The sequence below is a fragment of the Lytechinus pictus genome, chromosome 10 (assembly GCF_037042905.1).
Source record: "Lytechinus pictus isolate F3 Inbred chromosome 10, Lp3.0, whole genome shotgun sequence".
NCBI lineage: Eukaryota > Metazoa > Echinodermata > Echinoidea > Temnopleuroida > Toxopneustidae > Lytechinus > Lytechinus pictus.
The window spans coordinates 32,337,687-32,357,629 of NC_087254.1; the positions used below are offsets into that span (position 1 = coordinate 32,337,687).

The 19,943-nt window shown below is 35.6% G+C and overlaps 1 protein-coding gene across 1 annotated transcript in view; it reads right to left on the minus strand.

Moving 5' to 3' along the window:
• Positions 1-19,943, minus strand: part of LOC129270499 (integrator complex subunit 1-like) — a 49,172-nt gene that overhangs the window by 17,511 nt on the left and 11,718 nt on the right. Inside the window, exons 11-31 of the mRNA XM_064105851.1 lie at positions 18,311-18,419; positions 17,183-17,309; positions 16,001-16,078; positions 15,115-15,272; positions 14,082-14,178; positions 13,293-13,384; positions 11,923-11,983; positions 11,359-11,434; positions 10,368-10,480; positions 9,840-9,969; positions 8,202-8,366; positions 7,448-7,597; positions 6,962-7,129; positions 6,311-6,574; positions 5,626-5,737; positions 4,596-4,754; positions 3,513-3,585; positions 2,827-3,002; positions 2,025-2,206; positions 1,297-1,467; positions 201-381 (exon numbers count right to left, since the gene is read on the minus strand). Coding sequence (XP_063961921.1) covers positions 201-381; positions 1,297-1,467; positions 2,025-2,206; positions 2,827-3,002; positions 3,513-3,585; positions 4,596-4,754; positions 5,626-5,737; positions 6,311-6,574; positions 6,962-7,129; positions 7,448-7,597; positions 8,202-8,366; positions 9,840-9,969; positions 10,368-10,480; positions 11,359-11,434; positions 11,923-11,983; positions 13,293-13,384; positions 14,082-14,178; positions 15,115-15,272; positions 16,001-16,078; positions 17,183-17,309; positions 18,311-18,419 — 2,842 coding nt within the window. The remainder of the gene's footprint in view (positions 1-200; positions 382-1,296; positions 1,468-2,024; positions 2,207-2,826; positions 3,003-3,512; positions 3,586-4,595; positions 4,755-5,625; positions 5,738-6,310; positions 6,575-6,961; positions 7,130-7,447; positions 7,598-8,201; positions 8,367-9,839; positions 9,970-10,367; positions 10,481-11,358; positions 11,435-11,922; positions 11,984-13,292; positions 13,385-14,081; positions 14,179-15,114; positions 15,273-16,000; positions 16,079-17,182; positions 17,310-18,310; positions 18,420-19,943) is intronic.

A 19,943-nucleotide genomic window follows, 5' to 3' on the forward strand; every position in this document is an offset into this window, starting at 1 on the left:
CAGGGCCCTAATCATACTAAATGGCACTCTGCATTGAACCAAGTAGTAATTTACACAAAACTCTTAGGTATCATATGAGGGCTATCTTTGACAATTGGGGCGGATCATCCTTTGACCCCATTGCATATTTCATGTAAAAGTGCCCCCCAAAAAGAGAAAAGAAGCATGACAAAAAAAGAATGACAAATGACCAAACTGACCTTCCTCAAGGCAGCGTGTCTCATTCCTTTCCATTATCTTCTTCACTTGGCTCTTATTTCCTGCTTCAACTTTCCTGATGCATGCCTTGATAACTGTCATTACTTGGCCGGTAGAGGGCAGCATGTTCCGTAGCATCTCAAGGACAGCAATAAACTCTGACTGAGATGACTTTGATGATGACTGGTCCGAGGATAAAGCAATGGAAAGAGAATGCAGTGGAATTGATTAGGAATCGTCATCAAAGTATTCCTTGCAGGCAAATTGTTCCATGTTATCTAAAGAGAATATCTCACCCTTAAATTCATCTTAATGGTAGAGAATTTATTACCTTTTAGAAAAAAAATGATGGATAGAAAATCCAGTTTTTCACTTATTATCTTTCATATTTTTGCATCTTTCAGTCTCCATTGCAACAATGTGATTTTATTGTACAAGGCCCAGACCATGTGACGGCCATCTGGTGCTAATTGGGGACTCATATTTTACAGCAAATGGAATCAATCATGATGCCTTTCATGGTCATGCTCAGATTCACTCTATCAGCATTATGATTGGCCTTCAGAAGGGGTGTCAGAGTGAATTTCATCACAGCATAACTTTAGCATAGGTAATAATACATGAACATGAAAAAATGAATACTTGCAGAAAATAGAAAAGCTAAAACTTGATCAAATTCATTGACACTGTGAAGATGTCAAACTTATATCACTTACAATTTGTGACTTTCAGAATTCTGATTCAGATTATATTAATGTTCAACCATCCTCTAGGATTGATTGTTGCATGAAGAGATATGTACTGAATAATGTATATCATCATCACCACCAACATCACCATCACCACCACCATCATCCCCATCACCACCACCACCACCACCACCACCACCACCACCACCACCACCACCATCATCATCATCATTTGGCATCACCTGTGCATGGAGGCAACAAGTAAAGTGAATCACACTGACCCATTGGTATTTCCTCCCAGTAACATCTATGAATGATCACTTTGCATGAAATGACCCTAACCTCATGAATATTCATGTCTGGTCAATGAATCACTAAGGGTATTTCACTATAAAATCCCAGAACTTACTTGGATAGATGCCATATGTTTTAGAAGAGCACATGGATAGCTAGGATGAGCAAGGACAGCTTCAGTGAAGGCCTTTCTATGATCGCCAGTAAGAATGGAGTGTAATGCCTGGGTAAGTCCATAGCATAGTGTTTGACCTGAACTGTCGCCTCCCCTCTTTTTCAACATGACCTGTAAATACAAATTGACATCTAGCTGGTCAAAGAATGTAGGGCTTTCTTTTACATTTAATAATTCAATATCAGGGGCTTGAATATTGAAATAATTTACAATACAAAACTTTGGTAACGGTAGAAGATTATGGTTAGCCATGGACTTTCAGACTGTTACGGTTCTCTGTTAAATGTTAACCGTATGCAACAGAGTCCTGGGTTTCAATAAAACAGAATATACATAATATATCTGTAAAATGCTTAGAGACGTCATTCCTGTATTAAGCGTGATATAAAAGCGGATTAAAATGGTATAAATTTATAAACATATTAAGTATTCCTTTGAAAATGGCCAAAGCCATTGTTTCTCCTTTTTAAATTGAAAATAAGATTTTAATCTGCTCAGAGTCACTCTATCAGCATTATGATTGGCCTTCAGAAGGGGTGTCAGAGTGAGTTTCATCATAGCATTTCCTTTATAATGCTGACTTAACAACATTTTGAATTATCTAGTTTGGATTGAATGTATTGTAAATCTTGACAATACTGAGCATAGGACATTTAATATAACCATACCTTTTGGATCTTTCTCCATATATCTCTCTTATCGGAGAGTGTGGTCGATACAGGCAGATCTACAAGCTTCAGGACCAGGTTCTTAAGCTGGTCCTGGTCCTCGACATCCTTTAACATTGCTTGGTCCAGAGTAGGCTTCTTCTCTTGCTCCGAGTCTGATACTTCCATAGCCTTTTCCTCTTCTGATTAGGGTTAGTAAATCAGAAATACACAGAAGACAGAGATGTGAATAGAAGATAAAAGAGCATGGACTTGTCTTACGGAAGCTGAAATAGTTTTAAAAGTCTGGTCGAGTCATCATAGTAAACAGGTGCTAATTGAACATATTTGAGTAAATGCTTCATTCAATGGAAACGAAAATGAAGGCTCTAAGGAAAGAAATTTGTTAAAGAAATATAAGTAAAACCCTGTGTTAGCACCTCTGTAAAGCAGCCACCTGCCTATGGTGACCACTAAAACTGATTCCTATAGAGGCACATAATGTGCATAATAACTTGTCAATAAACACCCACTTTTCCTTTACACTTGTGTTTCATTTAGGTGGTCATCATAATCATGTTTCACTGCACATTCTCCACTCACGTGTTAGAAATAGGTGAAGACATATACACGATCCCATATCCATACCTTTCTTATCTTCTTTCGGTTGGTGATTGAGTAATCCAAGGAACTGGTTGCCCCCCTGAGCAACAAGTTCTACACTTTTGTTTCCATTAGGTGGTTGCCATAAACATATTTCACTGTAGATTCTGTATTCACTTATTAGAAATCAGTGATGATATATACAATCCCATAAGCATACCTTTCTCATCTTCTTTAGGTTGGTGATTGAGTAATCCAAGGAACTGGTTGCCCCCCTGGGCTCCTCTCATCTGCTGGACCTCAACAAGCTGTGCCATGTAGGACTTGTCCACCACTGCAGCGTCCATGGCATGGGGCATCTGGACAACCGCTGCATCCAGATGGGCTAGTAGTTTGCTGTAGTGTAGTTGATACATTTAAAGGGTGTGATTCCACATTGATCATTGGTTAGTCATGTGATAAGAAATCTTCCCCCACTTATAGTGAGCAATGATATCAAGATTAAGTCTTTAAAATCGAGGTGGATTGGTGCAATATCAATGTTCAGAGATCTTGATCTACAAATATTTTGACAGTTTTAAAAAGATTTAAGAGAACAGTCTTACATTATAGGTCTTGGCATAAAATTGATTAAAATAAATTTTTTTATGGAGTTTCCCTTGTCACAGAGAGCAATATTTCTTCCAGGGAAAAACCTTTGAAACCAAATGGATTTCCCAAAAGGAATGGAATATCATCACAGATGCGGACACCATTTTATGAAAGTTGCCAGCACAGTGAAGTTGTCATTATCCGACAGTTATGTGAAATGTTGAAAAGCCTATTAAATCCAATACTGCGCCACTGAGTAGTTGGTAGATAAGTACTGTCCAGTATGAAAAGAGTCAGGAACTAGAAATGTCTTACCTCATACTCTGAACTGGGATACCAAAGGACTGGATGAACAAGACTAGCTGAGCCGGTTCCAAATCTTGTAGAGCTGAAGAGAGTGATATATGATACATCATGGTAAAATCAATCAAATGACTAATATCTTATTCTACATCATCCATAGCATCTGAATGTAGAGCAATAACATTTTTGAGAAAATTGGGACACAAATAATTTACAGCTGAAACTTGTTCTTCTGGTAAAAATATAAATAAAAGCAGTCCCTATTAAAGTTTTTTGTATGTAGTAGTAGTAGTAGTAAAATGGTATTTATTGGCAAAATCAACACATCGCAGCCCAAAGGCTGAATTACATGAAGTTTACAATTGTAATGATACAAATTTGATTACACATTATTTTCACAATTCAATTACATAATAATATAAAATAACTGCATCTTCAGACTAAGTACAACTTTTAACAGACTAAGGGTTGAAAGAATGGCACAAAGAAAGAGAGCAAGAGAGAAAGAAACATTGAAATGAAGGAGAGGAATGAAATATATGGGATAAGAGAAAAGAAAACGGGGAGAGAGAAAGAGAGTAAGAGAAGGAGAGATGTTCAGAAAGGATAAATCATGGGGTGGAGAAGTGGAAGACCTGAATGAGTTGACAGAAAGAAGAAATGGGAAGAAAGATACAAAGTGGGAATAGTGAGTTGTATGTCCAACTCCCATGTTTTCTCCATTCTCACTTCAGTCCATGAACTGCTCAAGCCATGGTAATTTGAGAGCACTGAAACCTTTCATACAAACGAGACAACACAGACAAATCACTTCAGGGTGGTTTCACATATAGGGGTTCGGATGAACACACTGTTGGATTTCAAAGTCTGGTGTGAACTAATTACAATCTACTCCCCATGAAAGGTGTTGGGTTTATGTCTTAAAAACAGGGACAGCTGGCAAGAATGCAAAATCATATTACTATAATCTCTTTTAATGCTAACTTCACAGACATGTGCAAACATCTTCTCGATATTAATACATCCATAAAAAAAACAATATCTGACATGAATAGAATATATGAAGTCGGGTGAATACTAAATAATTATAATTACCAGCAATGACGAGCTGATCGACGCTTGATCTGATCATCCGAAGCTTGAGCCAATCAGGAAGCAGAAGAGCCTCTTCCGAGGTATCCACCAGATACGCTGATGGGGGCAGGGCATTACTAGGACACCAGGTGTTGAGGAGGTAGGTGAACTCACTCTTCACTAAAAGGGGGAGGATTGGGATTGAAATACAGTTCCTAGTTCTCACTTTATAACAAATTGTATATTTTCCACTGACATGTACAGCAGACAACAAAAAATACAAGTCCAGTTGATAGGTTGTACACATATCTCATAATCTAATCTACCAGGATGATTGATATAATTCATAGACATCACAGACAACAAAGCAATTTTGAAACATTCACATGTGGGATTTCACCCTATGTCTAACATTTTGCACATACAATTGGGGTAGCCGTATTTTATGAGAATACTAAATAAAGCTGAAATGTAGGTGTGCTCCAAGTTGACTGAGCTGTATTTATGAATAAATCAGATATTTAGAAAGTATTTTTTTTTGCAAGGGAACAGAATGTAAGATGTGATTATTTGAGTAACATAAAATGGCATAATTAATGGCAAATGAATTTAGTAATCATTTTGAAGTTCTTTGTAGAAGTTCCACAGGCTTTGCGTTTGCAGTTCTAGGCCCTGTCTCATAATATCTACTATTGTGGTAATTTTGCCTTCTAATGGTAACTTGCATGGAATCTTTGATTTTGATTGGCTATTAAGCTTCAGTACTATGGTAGTTACAGGGGTGTGAGTAGTCACAAATAAAAAGATCTGAAAAAAGCTGAAGAGTGCTGAAAAGAATCTGTAATAGAAAGAGCTTCAATACTTTTTGTACAAAGGAAAGCCAAAAATAATCTGAAATTAGGCTGAAAATTAAAACAAAAAAATCTGAAATCAGCTAAAAATCTGAACTCACACCACTGGAGTTAGCAATGGGTGGCAAAGTTACCATTATTTATTGCAAATTTCCTGCAAAAGGGCTCTGCTGAGAACAATCTATATTTTAAATGAATACCTTTAGGTTCTCCATAGGTGAGTAGTATGATCATAGCATGGACAACCAAGATATGCATGGTAGCTGAATCCCCATGAGGCCAACGTAAGAACACCTGGTCCTGAGATTCGGACTAAATCAAAATATACAATGAGAAATCAAAACATCAAACTAATTCAAATATTCTGAATCTGTTCATAATACAGACCCTGTTCTAAAAAGTAAAACTAAGATGTTAAATTTGAAATTCAGATCATTTGTTTATAATTAAGTCCCTTTTCTAGAAATAATAATAGTAAATAAGTTTTTCCAGGAAAACATATTCATAATAATGTAAACATTCAATGAGAATTAATAATAATAAGGTATTATCTAAATATCTCCCTTATAGTACATTATTATGGTATAAATGACCTAGTTATTCAAATTAATTAATCTAGATTAATTCAACAAGTATGCTGATTGAGTCTGGTTCTGTTCATATCAATATTTCATCTGAATTTGTTTCTACATATCTTATCTGTTTGATATTATCATTGGAGAAGCATAGTTAAAATTCTGATTATTTGCTTATAATACAGACCCTATTTCAAAAGCAGGAGATTTTGATTGAGTTTCCGAAGGAAAAATCCTAAAATATTGCCACTATTTCTATCATCAGTCCTGAATAAGGCAAAGTCAAATGAGTTGGGAAGCACATTCTTACCCATCTATATCCTTCCTCTTCATCCGTCGACTTGATAGCCTTGATGACGTAATTACTGAAGATACGCAGCATGGCGGCCAAGGTCTCGTCTCCCGCCGGTGCGTCGCCCTCATGTGGTAGGATGCAAGACAGCATGGTTGGGCGCTCTACGATGAGCTGAGCAAGGTCCTGGGCTAGGTCGTTCAGGTCGGCAGGCAAGACATGATGGGATAGGAAGATGATATAGGAGCTTACGGCTCGAGGATCAGTGTCAATTTGGCAAGCCTGAAAGAAAAGTAGAGAGCAAATCAATTTTTTTCAGATAAATTTCATAATCAATGCAATATCCACAGAATTTCAATGATCAATATCTAACAAACTTCCAACTGGCAACATTTCAATTCAATAAATTCAATCCAATTCATTGAGTATTTTTTTTTTCATCATTACTATTTTTGAGGTTACAAAGTTCTTGACAATAAAGACCGGGTTTTTGAAATCAGGGGAGTGTTTCATGAAACAAATAGTGATTTTCACTGACAAATAAGCTCTGAGCCAATAAGATGCAATGATTTCAGTAGCTTATAACAGTAGTCAGTAAAAATCACTATGTGTTTCATGAAACACTACCCAGAATTCCATTTCAAGATTCGCTGTCTATGAGCAACTTACACTTCGGAGAGCTGTAGTGGCCTGGCTTTTGACAGTCTCGAAGTTGGGGATGGCGGGCACGTCTTGTAAGAGCCACTTGTGTGATGACAATGGAGAATCAGACTCAGATGGCTCATCCACCTCCATTGCATCCTCCCCTGACCTTGGAGATAACACCATTGCAAGTCCCTAATATATGTTAGGCATAAATATTGAACTTCCATGAAAAAAAAAACATTACTACATACAAATACATATACCCCCACCCCCCCCCCAAAAAAAAAAAAGTATTATGAAATAGTAGTATTGCAAATGTAAATAATGGAAAAAATGTAAACAAAATAATCATGCCATTATATTAAGGGGTTGATATAACTACTGCATTAATCCAGTTCTTTGGAATTGTATACAGACATTAGCTCATGATGCACTTAACAGATTGACAAAGATTAATACCCTAAGAAAAATCAATGGTGTACACTAATGAATGTTGACCTATGACCTGACCTTGGAAGCTAACATCCTGGCTGAGTGTTGCTGGGAAGAGAGTCTGGTGAGGAAGTATCCTAGGACTTCAGAGGTGTTCATGGGATCAGTGTTTGTATCAAAGACCAGGGATTGGAGTCGAGTTAAAAGCTGCTCCTGTTTGTGAACCTTCTGCAAGAGTCAAACAGAGGGGAAATACCAAATTTATTGGGTTAGTGTGAGGTTAGGAATAGTAATTGGAGCAGATTTGCTGCTTCTGTTTGTGGACTTTCTATCACCATCATCATCATCTTCATCATCATCAGCATCGTTTTCATCATCATCATCATCATAAGCATCCTCTTCCTCATCATCATCAGCATCCTTTTCATCATCATCATCATCATAAGCATCCTCTTCATCATCATCATCATCATCAGCATCAGCATCCTTTTCATCATCATCATCATCATCACCATCACCATCATCACCATCATCGTCAGCAGCAGCAGCATCTGCATCCTTTTCACCATCATCGGCATCCTTTACATCATCATCATCATCATCATCATAAAAAATTGCAGTCGTCATTGTCATGATTCATCATTATCATCCATCCTCATCCACCACCAATACCACCACCTAATTAAATAATGCCTAATCTGATACAGTTACGCATAGAGCATTAACACGTACCAAGTACTTACAATGTCAACAGAACACAATTCCATCAAATGCAGGTGGTATCTTACCTAATGATGTACAATACTTGATAAAAGTCAGAAGAATATCTTACCTGTTTTGAAGATGAGCTGCTCTCGCCTCCATCTGACCCTCCCGAGTCTTTGTCAGCCTCTTGGTTGATAAGGAATTCACACAAACACTGGACAGGCAACACGTCTAAGGAACCCTCAGCTGAGTTCACCAGCTCAGCCAACCATGGCATGGATTGGGATGTACCCTATCAAGAACAAAATCTAAACTTAAGATCTCTCAAAGTCAAAAACTGATTGTGATTATTTGTCTTACATTGTGAAAATTTGAAAGTTATTTTGAATAAAATCAAGGTTTTAGATTTAAAATTTATAGCCAATTTGACTGTTTCACATTCAATATCGAAAACTGTTAACCCTCAATCACCCGGGGTATTTTGATTCTTGTCATTCCCGGGGGGGGGGCCATTATGGCCCCCCCTTAAGATCTCGGCCGCTGATCGCTCGAGCGACGCAAAAATTTGCATGCTGGTTGTGTGCGATGTAATCTACAAGGCTGTATGGTAAAATTTTCCAAAATAATGAGATTTTATTTTATATGAATTAATTATGCTAATTTATGCATAAATCATACTTTTTGCTCTAATTCACTAAATAAAGCTCCTAGAATGCTAATATTTGGTTATAATATTCTTTGTAGCATTCTTAACAATCGCAATTAAAAAAAACTTCGGTTTGGAAATCAATTTCTTATGTATTTTATTGTTTTATGAATTTCTTATGTATTTCGTTGTTTTTTTTACTTTTTGTTTTTTATTGTTTTTTCAATGGAAATCGTTCCAGACTTAATTCTGATCATAAGCAAGGCAAAATTAATTAAATTCAATCAGTAAAAGTAGAAATAATGATACATTTATGAATTTTGGCTAAATACACAATTTGCATGGGATTTGTACATGAAATCACGTTTATGAGCAATTTTGGGTCTGACATGCACTTACATAATGCTGCGTAATGTCGTAACCGCGTATCCGGGCGTCACAAATTTGGTCTCAAAATTTGCGCGAGACTTGAAAGTAAAAAGTCAGTGAGCGGCGAGGTCAAAAAATTTTGCGCAGCGGATATATCGCGAAAATTGTTGAGGGGGGGCCATTATGGCCCCCCCCCGGGAGAATTAGGGTTAAACACTCTGTAAGTAAAAATAGAGATCAAGATCTATACTTCAATTTTAAATGACTGACTGACTAATTCTTTCTCTTTCCCTCCTGCATTTAAGCATTCAGTGACAGAAGGACTAACTTACAATTCACAAGGTTTTCAATAGACTTCAACATGAGACCTCTTACAGTTAGTCCCCAGTAGGTTAAGCCAAGCAGTCAATTATTCATCAACATTTTTATGATTTTCCAGTAAGAGTACCATGGTACTGTTAAGAATAAATAATGGCTTTAGACCATACATGCATATTGAAATGACCTTATAAATTTGTCCCATCCCCATCACCATACCTAGCCATCATTCACCAGGAAAAAAAAACTTTTTCAGGAGCTACTTACTACAACCTACTGCCCAAATCTGCTTCTTTGGATAAGCTTTAACACTGAAGTGAATGGAGATCTTAAACAGGCTCTTTATAAAAATTTCCTGGGCTCTTTGGGGCATTTGGGAGGCAAAATCATCTCTGAGCCTACATGTAATTTTTCTTTCTGTTCACCACATACCTGGCTCTGGATGATGTCCAAAAGGAAGTCAGGGTTCCTACTCCTGCACAGCATATGACCTAGGTGAAGCACCTTGTTGTAATGCTGGAGCTGGTCCAGTATCTGAATGGGAGGTCTTCGAACAGGTCCACTACAAACACGTACATTGATAAATGCAAAATAAGTCATTTACTCTAAGCCTTTAATAATAACATCTTGAATTTTCCATCAGTTTGAAGACACAATCGTTGATTGGAAAACTTGATTGAACTTTATAAAAGACTGTAAATTATGTCAACTTCAATACCATTTTTTGGAGAGTTGACAGGGAGGTTTCAGATTTCTCAAGCATGATGTGGAATCTTCTGATTTGGGAAAAAATCAGCATACATCAAAGCTGGGTTGGGGGCTAGTTTTCTGGTCCCATGTGATATATGTATTCATTTGAGTAACTTTTCTACAATTAGTTTCATTTTAACCTGTAAACATGTGATAGCACTAATAAATACATAAATCAAACTAAAACGAAGAAATCATATGAAAACTTACTTAGGTTCCATCCTCATTAGCTGTGTTAGCAAGAGACTGTTACCCTCCATGATCTGTACCCTGGCAAGATGGTTCTCAAACTCTAGGATCGCTTGCTTCTCAAGCTGAGCAACCTATGGGTTAACAATAAACAGATATTATCTCATGATCTGTACCCTGGCAAGATGGTTCTCAAACTCTAGGATTGCTTGTTTCTCAAGCTGAGCAACCTATGGGTTAACAATAAACAGATATTATCTCATGATCTGTACCCTGGCAAGATGGTTCTCAAACTCTAGGATTGCTTGTTTCTCAAGCTGAGCAACCTATGGGTTAACAATAAACAGATATTATCTCATGATCTGTACCCTGGCAAGATGGTTTCCAAACTCAAGGATCGCTTGCTTCTCAAGCTGAGCAACCTATGGGTTAAAATTCATAATGAATAGAGATTATGTTGAATCAGATACTCTAGAAATATTAGAATGGCCTCACAGTTTCTTGACATCAATGCAGGCGACTAATTAGTTTTTACTTTCAGGGATACTTTTCATAACCTACTGCCTGAATCTGCTACATTTGATAAGCTTTAACATGGCAGTGAATAAGGATTTTCCATGACTCTTGAGCATTTTGGGGAAATTGTGCCAAGGCAACATCCATTATTTTATGGGAATTGAGCCAAGGTGAATGCGTAACTTCAGTACATTGGTTGGGACAATGAAATTAGTTTCTTTGGCTTTACTTTACCTACATGTATAGGAGGGATGTGGTCTAGACTGGCCTCGAGGCCAGATTTTGCCTGCCTTGGCCTTGGGTAGAGTCACATGTACAATGCCTATGGGAGGTTTTGTGACCAACTTCAACTACATCCCTGATTTATAGATCTATTTTGGCTCTTTAAAGTTTTTTATTTATTTCACACAAGACACTAACATACTGTCAATGGCATAATGCATTGCCATAAACATAGGACATCAAAATTAAACTGCCTAAATTGAAATACACGAACCTGTAATTCCATGTTTTTTAGTTCTTCTGCTGTCTTCTCATCTTTGGCTCGTGTTGCCATGGGAAACTTGAAATTGCTAGTCAAAAGAAACAATATAATAAAATAGATTGTTTTATTGCAAGTGGTTTCAAGAAATTTGACTTCATGATCAGATAACAACTCAACCCACCCCCAGAAACAAGTCATTACTTTTCATTAAAAAAGTTTGTCTATTTATCACTGTTTTTTGTCATTATTAATTATCTATCTATCATCATCATCATCATCATCATAATCATCATCATCATCATACGAGTATTCTTCTCAATATTATGCATTTTATTTCATTTTTTTTTCTTTGGGGGTGCCTGCTCAGATTCACTCTATCAGCATTATGATAGGCCTTCAGAAGGGGTGTCAGAGTGAGTTTCATCATAGCAAATATCCTTTAATTAAAATTACTTTCACTAAACAACACTAGACATCCATGCAAATTAGATAAACAATGGCAGATACAAATACATACATTTGAATCAAATTCTTCATTTTTTTTGGGGGGGGAGGGGATGATTTATACTTTCTTACTTTGTCATGACCATCTCCATGAAGTAACGCAGGATTGGATAGTTATCCCATCCAACACGACCTAAAGAGAAGATAAAAGCAGTTGTATGAATAGTACTGAATATGTTTTTATTCATAATCATATTTGTTTTCGCAATAGTTAAATAAAGAATTTTAGTTTACATATTGATACACTTAATTTGGTCCGCTTTTAGCCCATGTTAATTCGTTTAATCATAATCATAATTTTTTTTCAGGAGTTATCAAAAAATAGTTTACATGTGACCCATTTGGAAGGACACACTGTCAGAGAGTAGCTAAGGTGGAAGCGGCGTAGTGTAGCGGTTCTGACTCTCGCCTTGTAATCAGAGGGTCGTGTCTTCGAATCCCACCATGGCCTAGCGTCCTTTGGCAAGGCGTCAATCCACAATTTGCCACTCTCCACCCAGGTGTTAAATGGGTACCCGGTAGGATGTGAAAGCCTATATGTAGTAGGCCTACCAATTGAGTCCTGAAACTCTTGTTGGAATGCTCCCCAGGGAGTGGAGAAGGTGCATACATTGTATGCGGGCACGAAAGGATCCGATGACCATGGTAATGATATGTCTGTAAAGTGCTTAGAGACGTTGTTACGATGTATCAAGCGCTATATAAATGCTGAATATTATTATTAAGGTAATATTTATCTGCTCAGATTCACTCTATCAGCATTGTTAATTTCAGAAGGGGTGTCAGAGTGAGTTTCATCATAGCAATAAATAAGCTTGTTTTTATCAAAATATATTACAAATTGAAATCAATTACAATTAGGGAAGAATTCAAATCTGAAATATTTATAATCATAAAAATCTAAACTCTTCCCCTAGACAACAAAATCCTTTTTAGTTTAGTAACAGTCTTCCTCGTGCTCAGAAAAAATTATCTTAAAAAAATAATTGCACACAACATAGGGCTGCCAAATCTATCATAATACCTAGCTCACAATTTGGATCACAGAAATGCAATTTCCTTTCTTTGAAAATCTTTGTCAGTTCAGAATCATTCTCCTACTGTTGAACTTCCTGATTTTGTTGTTCAGTCACGTAACAATTTCTTGCACTATGACTGCATACCAAACATGATGAAGTCTAAACTACTGTCCCTTCATTAACCAGGGGAGCACTTCATTAAGATTTTGCTGTCTGACAACTTTCCTTGATTTTGATTGGCTAATAAGCACTGTTGCTATGGTAACTGTCAGATAAAATGGGACTTGTCAGCGAAAAATGTCTGACAAATCCTTTCATGAAATGCTCGTCTGGTCTCACGAACAAGAGGTTCACACCACATGATGTGATAGAGAGAATTCTTCCATCATTTAATGACAATATTCAGGGTTGGGCTTATCTTACCTATATTACTGGGATTAAAAGCAGCTAGGATTAGAAGGAGAATCCAACCTTTCCAATAGAAGTTTGCAATGGCAAGACTTGGTACCTGGTATCTGAAACGAAAAATACAATACAGAAGAAACTGGATAAAATTTGAAATGGGGAAAATGGGTTAAAATAAGGAATAATCAATGTAGCATTGAGCTAATGTGCACACGCTCAGATTCACTCTATCAGCATTATGATTGGCCTTCAGAAGGGGTGTCAGAGTGAGTTTCATCATAGCATAAGAAATATCCTGTGACATATAAATCAAAGTTGCATTCTTTTTGAAGTCACACATCCTCACTTCATGCCCCAAAATGATTCCATGCTAACAAGCTTTTAAAGAATGACTTTCATGATGCATTGATTGATTTATAATTTCTTTATTTTTTTACATGGCTACAGCTTGTGTTAGAAAAACATCAGTTTGAACCATTTTAGGTACATGTATATTCTCATGTAGTATGACACAGATCAAAACTTGTATACAGAGAAAGCAAAAGAAAGAAAACAAAACAAAACATTAGGATATTGCAGCAATTATGTGCCTTGTCTACTAGGGATGTAGTCAAGGCTGGCCTTGGCTTTGGGTCGAGTCATGTGACCAACATTACGTGAGGTGCTTTTCTACAGTGGCCTCATGAATCGGAAGTACCAGCCATGTCTGCAGTCAAACAAAGTTTCCCATAGGGAGTGACGGGAGAACGAGGGAGAGGACAGTGTGAAATAAAGAAAATCAAAATGAAATAAAGTATGTTTTCTTACCCCTGAGGTAATGTGATGTTTTCTGGATGATGATAGACACATGAATTCAGGACAACATCAATCAGCGTGGTCCTCTCTATCTTTAACACTTGGAAATCTAAACAAAAAATAAGAATTCACAATGACATCAATCAGCATTATATCTGCCATTTGAACATCTTACTACAAAGGTGGAAATAATCAGGAAAAAATGCCATAGAATGTTTCCAATCTTGGCAGCTGGCTATACAATCAGCAAGAAATCTGATAAGAGAATAAAAGGAAGAAGAAATTCTTGTGTAGATTCAAGGAATAGAATCCAAGTAGTATTACAAACTTTGTTTTGTTTTAAATTTTTATTTCAATCAATAAGAATGGATCTGCTCAGAGTCACTCTATCAACATTATGATTGGCCTTCAGAAGGGGTGTCAGAGTGAGTTTCATCACAGCATAACCACACATGATCATGACAGATACATCGAGAACAGAATGCAACACAAATCTTAGAAAATACAATGCAAGAATATTTTCAACACCACAATATCAAAATAAGCAACAAATCTCTGTTCTTAAACTAGTTTCTCATGTTTTTGAGTGAGAGTCCTTAGAGAGACCTTTCTTGCAAGCACTGCATAATTATCATAGTATTATCAAAGACAGGCAAATCTTCATCAATTATCAAAGCAAATTTTGAAGACAAATATTTGTTTTTCTTTTTTTCTTAGAAAATACAACGCAATAATATTTTCAACACCACAATATCAAAATAAGCAACAAATCTCCGTTCTTAAACTAGTTTCTCATAATGTTTTTGAGTGAGAATCCTTAGAGAGACCTTTCTTGCAAGCACTGCATAATTATCATAGTATTATCAAAGACAAGCAAATCTTCATCAATTATCAAAGCAAATTTTGAAGACAAATATTTGTTTTTCTTTTTTTTTATTTCGCTATTCCTCCAACGTGGAATTTTTTTAATAGATGAACACATGAAATATTTTTGTTATTGAAATCAATTCTTTGATTTATGATATGAGAACACAAAATATATTACCCTCTGATTGCAATACTGCAGCCCTCTTGACAAGTTTATCAACCAGATCCAAGGCCTCCCCCGCAGCAAGTGGAATAGTCCTCTCAAGCCCCATGATTAGTAGACGCATCAGTGTGTCCTCTTGGACCGGCACTTCTGACAGTAGGGAGAGCAAGAGACTGCATATGGAGGGACAGAATATGAGTTAAAAAGAAAACATGCATTTTAATACTTGAAAGTTTAAATAGGTATACAATCCTATGATAAAGTTCATTTGAACAAATGTTGTAAATAAACGTTAGGTTGAGTGGCATGTTATCAAAATTCAAAATCAAATGGAAAACAATAGATTATGACATCTTTAGAGCTTCAAATTACTACCTAAAGAAGTGGTAAGCATATATGTAAATAAGTGAACTAGTGATGCCCTTATGTTACCCGTGATTCAAGAAATAGAAACAAATTTACAAATAATGTTTCAAACCTCATTTAATTTCATTTTTTTATAATCAATGAAAAGTGATGTTATAATCTGCTCAGATTCACTCTATCAGCATTATGATTGGCCTTCAGAAGGGGTGTCAGAGTGAGTTTCATCATAGCAAAACAGATATGCCCGAATATAATAAATTAAAGAAGAAATAAATAACTAACTGAAAGGAAGATACACAAATGAATTTATGTATTAGCAATTAAATCAATTAGTAAATTAATTAATCAATCAATCAACTGAAAATAAATAAAATAAGAAAATACCAAAGGGAAAATACACAAATAACAAATACATCAATGAATGAATCAATCAATCAATCAATCAGTCACTGAGTTACTGAATTAAAAAATCCACTAATAATAGTATGAATGAAAATAAATAAAATAAAACAAATAATTTCTATGATTATCTTACCCTCTGTCTGTTTCTTGTGGCCAGTTATCCTTACTGCAATAACCTTCATGTGTGTCTAAGAACACAAGCTTCTGAATACTAAAAGAAATAACAACAACAAAGTGAGGTCAGGTCACATCCTTCACAAAGGCTGCATTGCGTTAAGATCAAGGGCGCATTGCAATGGAACCAACTTGATTTTCAACTAATAAGATGTGCACATTTTAGACTTGCAAATGATTTTTTTTTTAAGCATTCAAATTTTTTTAAATTGCAACTCCATCTCCTCAGGCTGCAACTCCATCTCCTCAGGCTTTGCAACTCCATCTCCTCAGGCTTGACTATCTGATAATAACATAACGTTGTTTATTTAAATACATTAACACTTCATATTGACTGGATATTATAATTGCACATGGAAACAAACACTCTTTATTATTAAGTTCTTTGTTTTAATAAGTAATGCATCTAAACATATATTGCCATTTTATCTGATTTTATTTTTGTATATTTGTAAACCCCGACTAGTGAGGAGAGCTTCATAACAGAAACTAGTTTTTCTTTTAGTCATCCTCAGGCACTAGTCGGTGGTAATTTATTCCTCTTGTATATATTTTTATTGTCTTTTGCCTGGAAATAAAATAAATAAATAAACACAATTTATTCTTCAACAAGCCCCAGATGTTTTGACCAGGAAAGTCAGCTCAACATTAACTTTCTTTTAATTCAAACATAGTTTATAATACGGTGTGATTTTAATGCTCAGATTCACTCTATCAGCATTAGTGTGATAGGCCTTCAGAAGGTGAGTTTCATCATAGCAACTGAATGACTGGAGAGATATAATTTATTATATTTAATAGATTTAGAATCTAGCTGTCTAATTGGTTAAAAAGCAAACATTTAAAAAATGTCATTCGGCCCATGACTCACCAGAAGGTGGGCTGTATTTTGCTGATCTCTAGCTACTCTTTTCATTTAAGTTGCAACCAACGCCATAATTTTAAAATACAGTGTTCTCTGAGCTACCCTAAAAATTTTGAGAAACAATTTTACCTTCTCGGTTTAAGCCATTTACGCAACTTCCCTCAGCTCTACAGAATGGTAAAAAATTTACCCCCCCTTCTTTTTAAGATACAGTTAGTTAAAACAAAATCTATTATCATTGTTGTGGGGATATTCCTTTATGTTTCCATGACTTACACTTTATTGAGTTCACCTTGATTGAGTGTGAACATATTGATGGCGATGGTATGTATCCACCAGACGCAGTCTCTTTGAGTCATGGACACTTGGGCCTGGAACGCCCGCAGGGATTCCATGTCTGCAGCTGGAAACAAAATGATTTCAAGATGATTAAGGACTTCTCAATGATCAAATATGGAAGTGAATATCTTAGTGATTGAAGAATATAAAAAGAATGACTGTGTTGGGCCATGCAGAGTCAGAGGGGCAGAATCTCTTTGGTTCATCGAGATCGAAACTCTTGGACTGATTCTATTTCAGATGCTTGTTAACAAATAACAAATTATTTCAAAATGACTATCGACTTCTTGCTGTTCAAACATAGGATAGAATATATTGGTTGTTGGAGAATTAAAAAAACTAAACTGCAGCAAAAATATATGAGTAGACAAAGCTGGGGGTAATAGTGTGTAGCACTTTGAAACATTGTATTAAGCACTATTAACTTTGCATATTGGATGGATGGATGGATGGATAGATAGATAGATGGCAATTATTATAATTCTCCACATATTGCAGTTAAAAATGAAATGCATGTGAATAACACAATTAAAAACATATGTATACATTTCATTACTTACATTTTACAGTATTATTATCACAGTACAGTGAGATGCTCAGATCAACATTATGATTAACATTCAGAAGGGGTGTCAGAGTGAGTTTTATCATAGCATAACCACACAATTAAATCCTAACAAAAAAGTTATCTCTCTGAATCCCCTGGTCAGTAAGTAGAGTCTCCACATCCAATCCATTGCGGATAATTATATCACATTAGGCAGTCAAAAAGAAAGTGGAGAGAAGGATGTTTGTGTGCTACTGCTTCATTTCGTCCAATGGGAAGCGAGATCGCCTGACACACCGTTCAGAAATGCCAGAAACTTATCATTGGTTTCAATTAACAAGTATAATACAATTCCTGCCATCTGATTTTACAATGAAAGCAAATTTAACATAGATTTCCAGCAGTTGTTATTGATGGTAATCTTATTACAAAACAAGGCCTAGACTCCTTTTCAAGATCAGTGGCACTCTTCTACATGAAATTTTGTCTGTTCAAAGATACTGTAGAGCTCTGATTACCTTTTCTCTCTCCTCTCGTGTAGGCTGCTACAATCTCCCTAATTTGAGGTGTAACGCTGAGCAGGGATGCAAGACAGATCAAATCACACAGTGATGCAAACATCCGATCCTGAGAGTGAAAAACAAATACATATTTAGACGAGGTATATAAGCACACAGAAAAATATTGATAATATCCCCTATTAGTAAAGGCATTATTGTAATGAAAAGATAGATATGTAGAAGTATATAAGGAAATAGAAAACCTTTCCTGGAACCTGGATATATATTGATATTACATTTTAACTAAAACATCTCATCATAATGACCTATGTGAAAATATAATTTGAGGGAAAGCATGAAAATAATCATATTAAAGAGAGATAGAAGTTCTTCCAACAATGAGGAAAGAGGAGAACTTTCAGAATCTTAGTAATTGTAAGAGAGGATTTTAACTGTGATTCAAACATAATGAAACATCTTTCTTATGTTGATGATGCTCAGATTCACTCTATCAGCATTATGATTGGCCTTCAGAAGGGGTGTCAGAGTGAGTTTCATCATAGCAATGGTATCGTTTCAAATTTTGAATCCAATCTGTGACAGCAGTTACCATTTTTATTCTAATTATTTCACATCACAACAACAGGGTTTTGCCGTTTGTACTTGAACTGCTATATTTCTTGGAGTCCATTTCACAATACAAACATTCATGCATACATACATGATTTCATATATGAATAGACATTACATTGTGAGTTTTGAATAGGGAGTGTATATTCCCATATACAATTCAATTCAATTCAATTCAATTTATTGACCATTAAAAAGACATCAAAATATTTACAAAAATAACATGATACAAACAAACTAATTCAAAATATAACAGGTTACAAATTACTAAATGGTCAGGACCCCTAAGAAGCAAGACTGCTTATAGCCGGGGCCCTACAAATACACAAATAACATAACTGGTAAAAAAAAGGTTAAATAAACAAACACACACACACTTTCACACATCATCACACAATGCAAAAACACAGGAGATAGAATAGAATAGAAGATAAGACAAGATTTAAAAACAAGATAAAATACCATTACAATTACAGGGTGGGATTGGAGTTCTTTAAATAATTGAACAAAAATGACTTTGATAGTAACTTAAATCATTAGAGTGTTGTGCTGTTTTTGATATCAGAAGTGAGAGAATTCCATTCTTTCACCCCGATATATCTGATGGAATTACGAATAAAATTAATTTTAGAAAAAGAATACGTAAGCTGTTTTGATGTCTAGTAGAGTAATTATGAATTTGAGAATTTGTTTGAAACATTTGTGAGAAATTTTCTGGAAGGGTGCCTTTGTGAAATTTAAACATAAAAATCCATGTATTTAAACGAATTAACTCAAATAAAGGTAACACTTTGTGTTTAACAAAAAGAGGCGCACTTGGACTCATATAATGAGAATTTGTTAACAAACGAACAGCTTTCTTTTGTAAAATAAGCAATTTAGATAAATTTGATTTAAAGGTGTTACCCCATCATTACCAAACTATCATAAACATCAAAATGAGTAATGAATTGTTTTGCTCTCTAACTTGATAATTTTTATAGTAAATCCTGTTTTATCCAACACCAGCCCAGAAAAAACA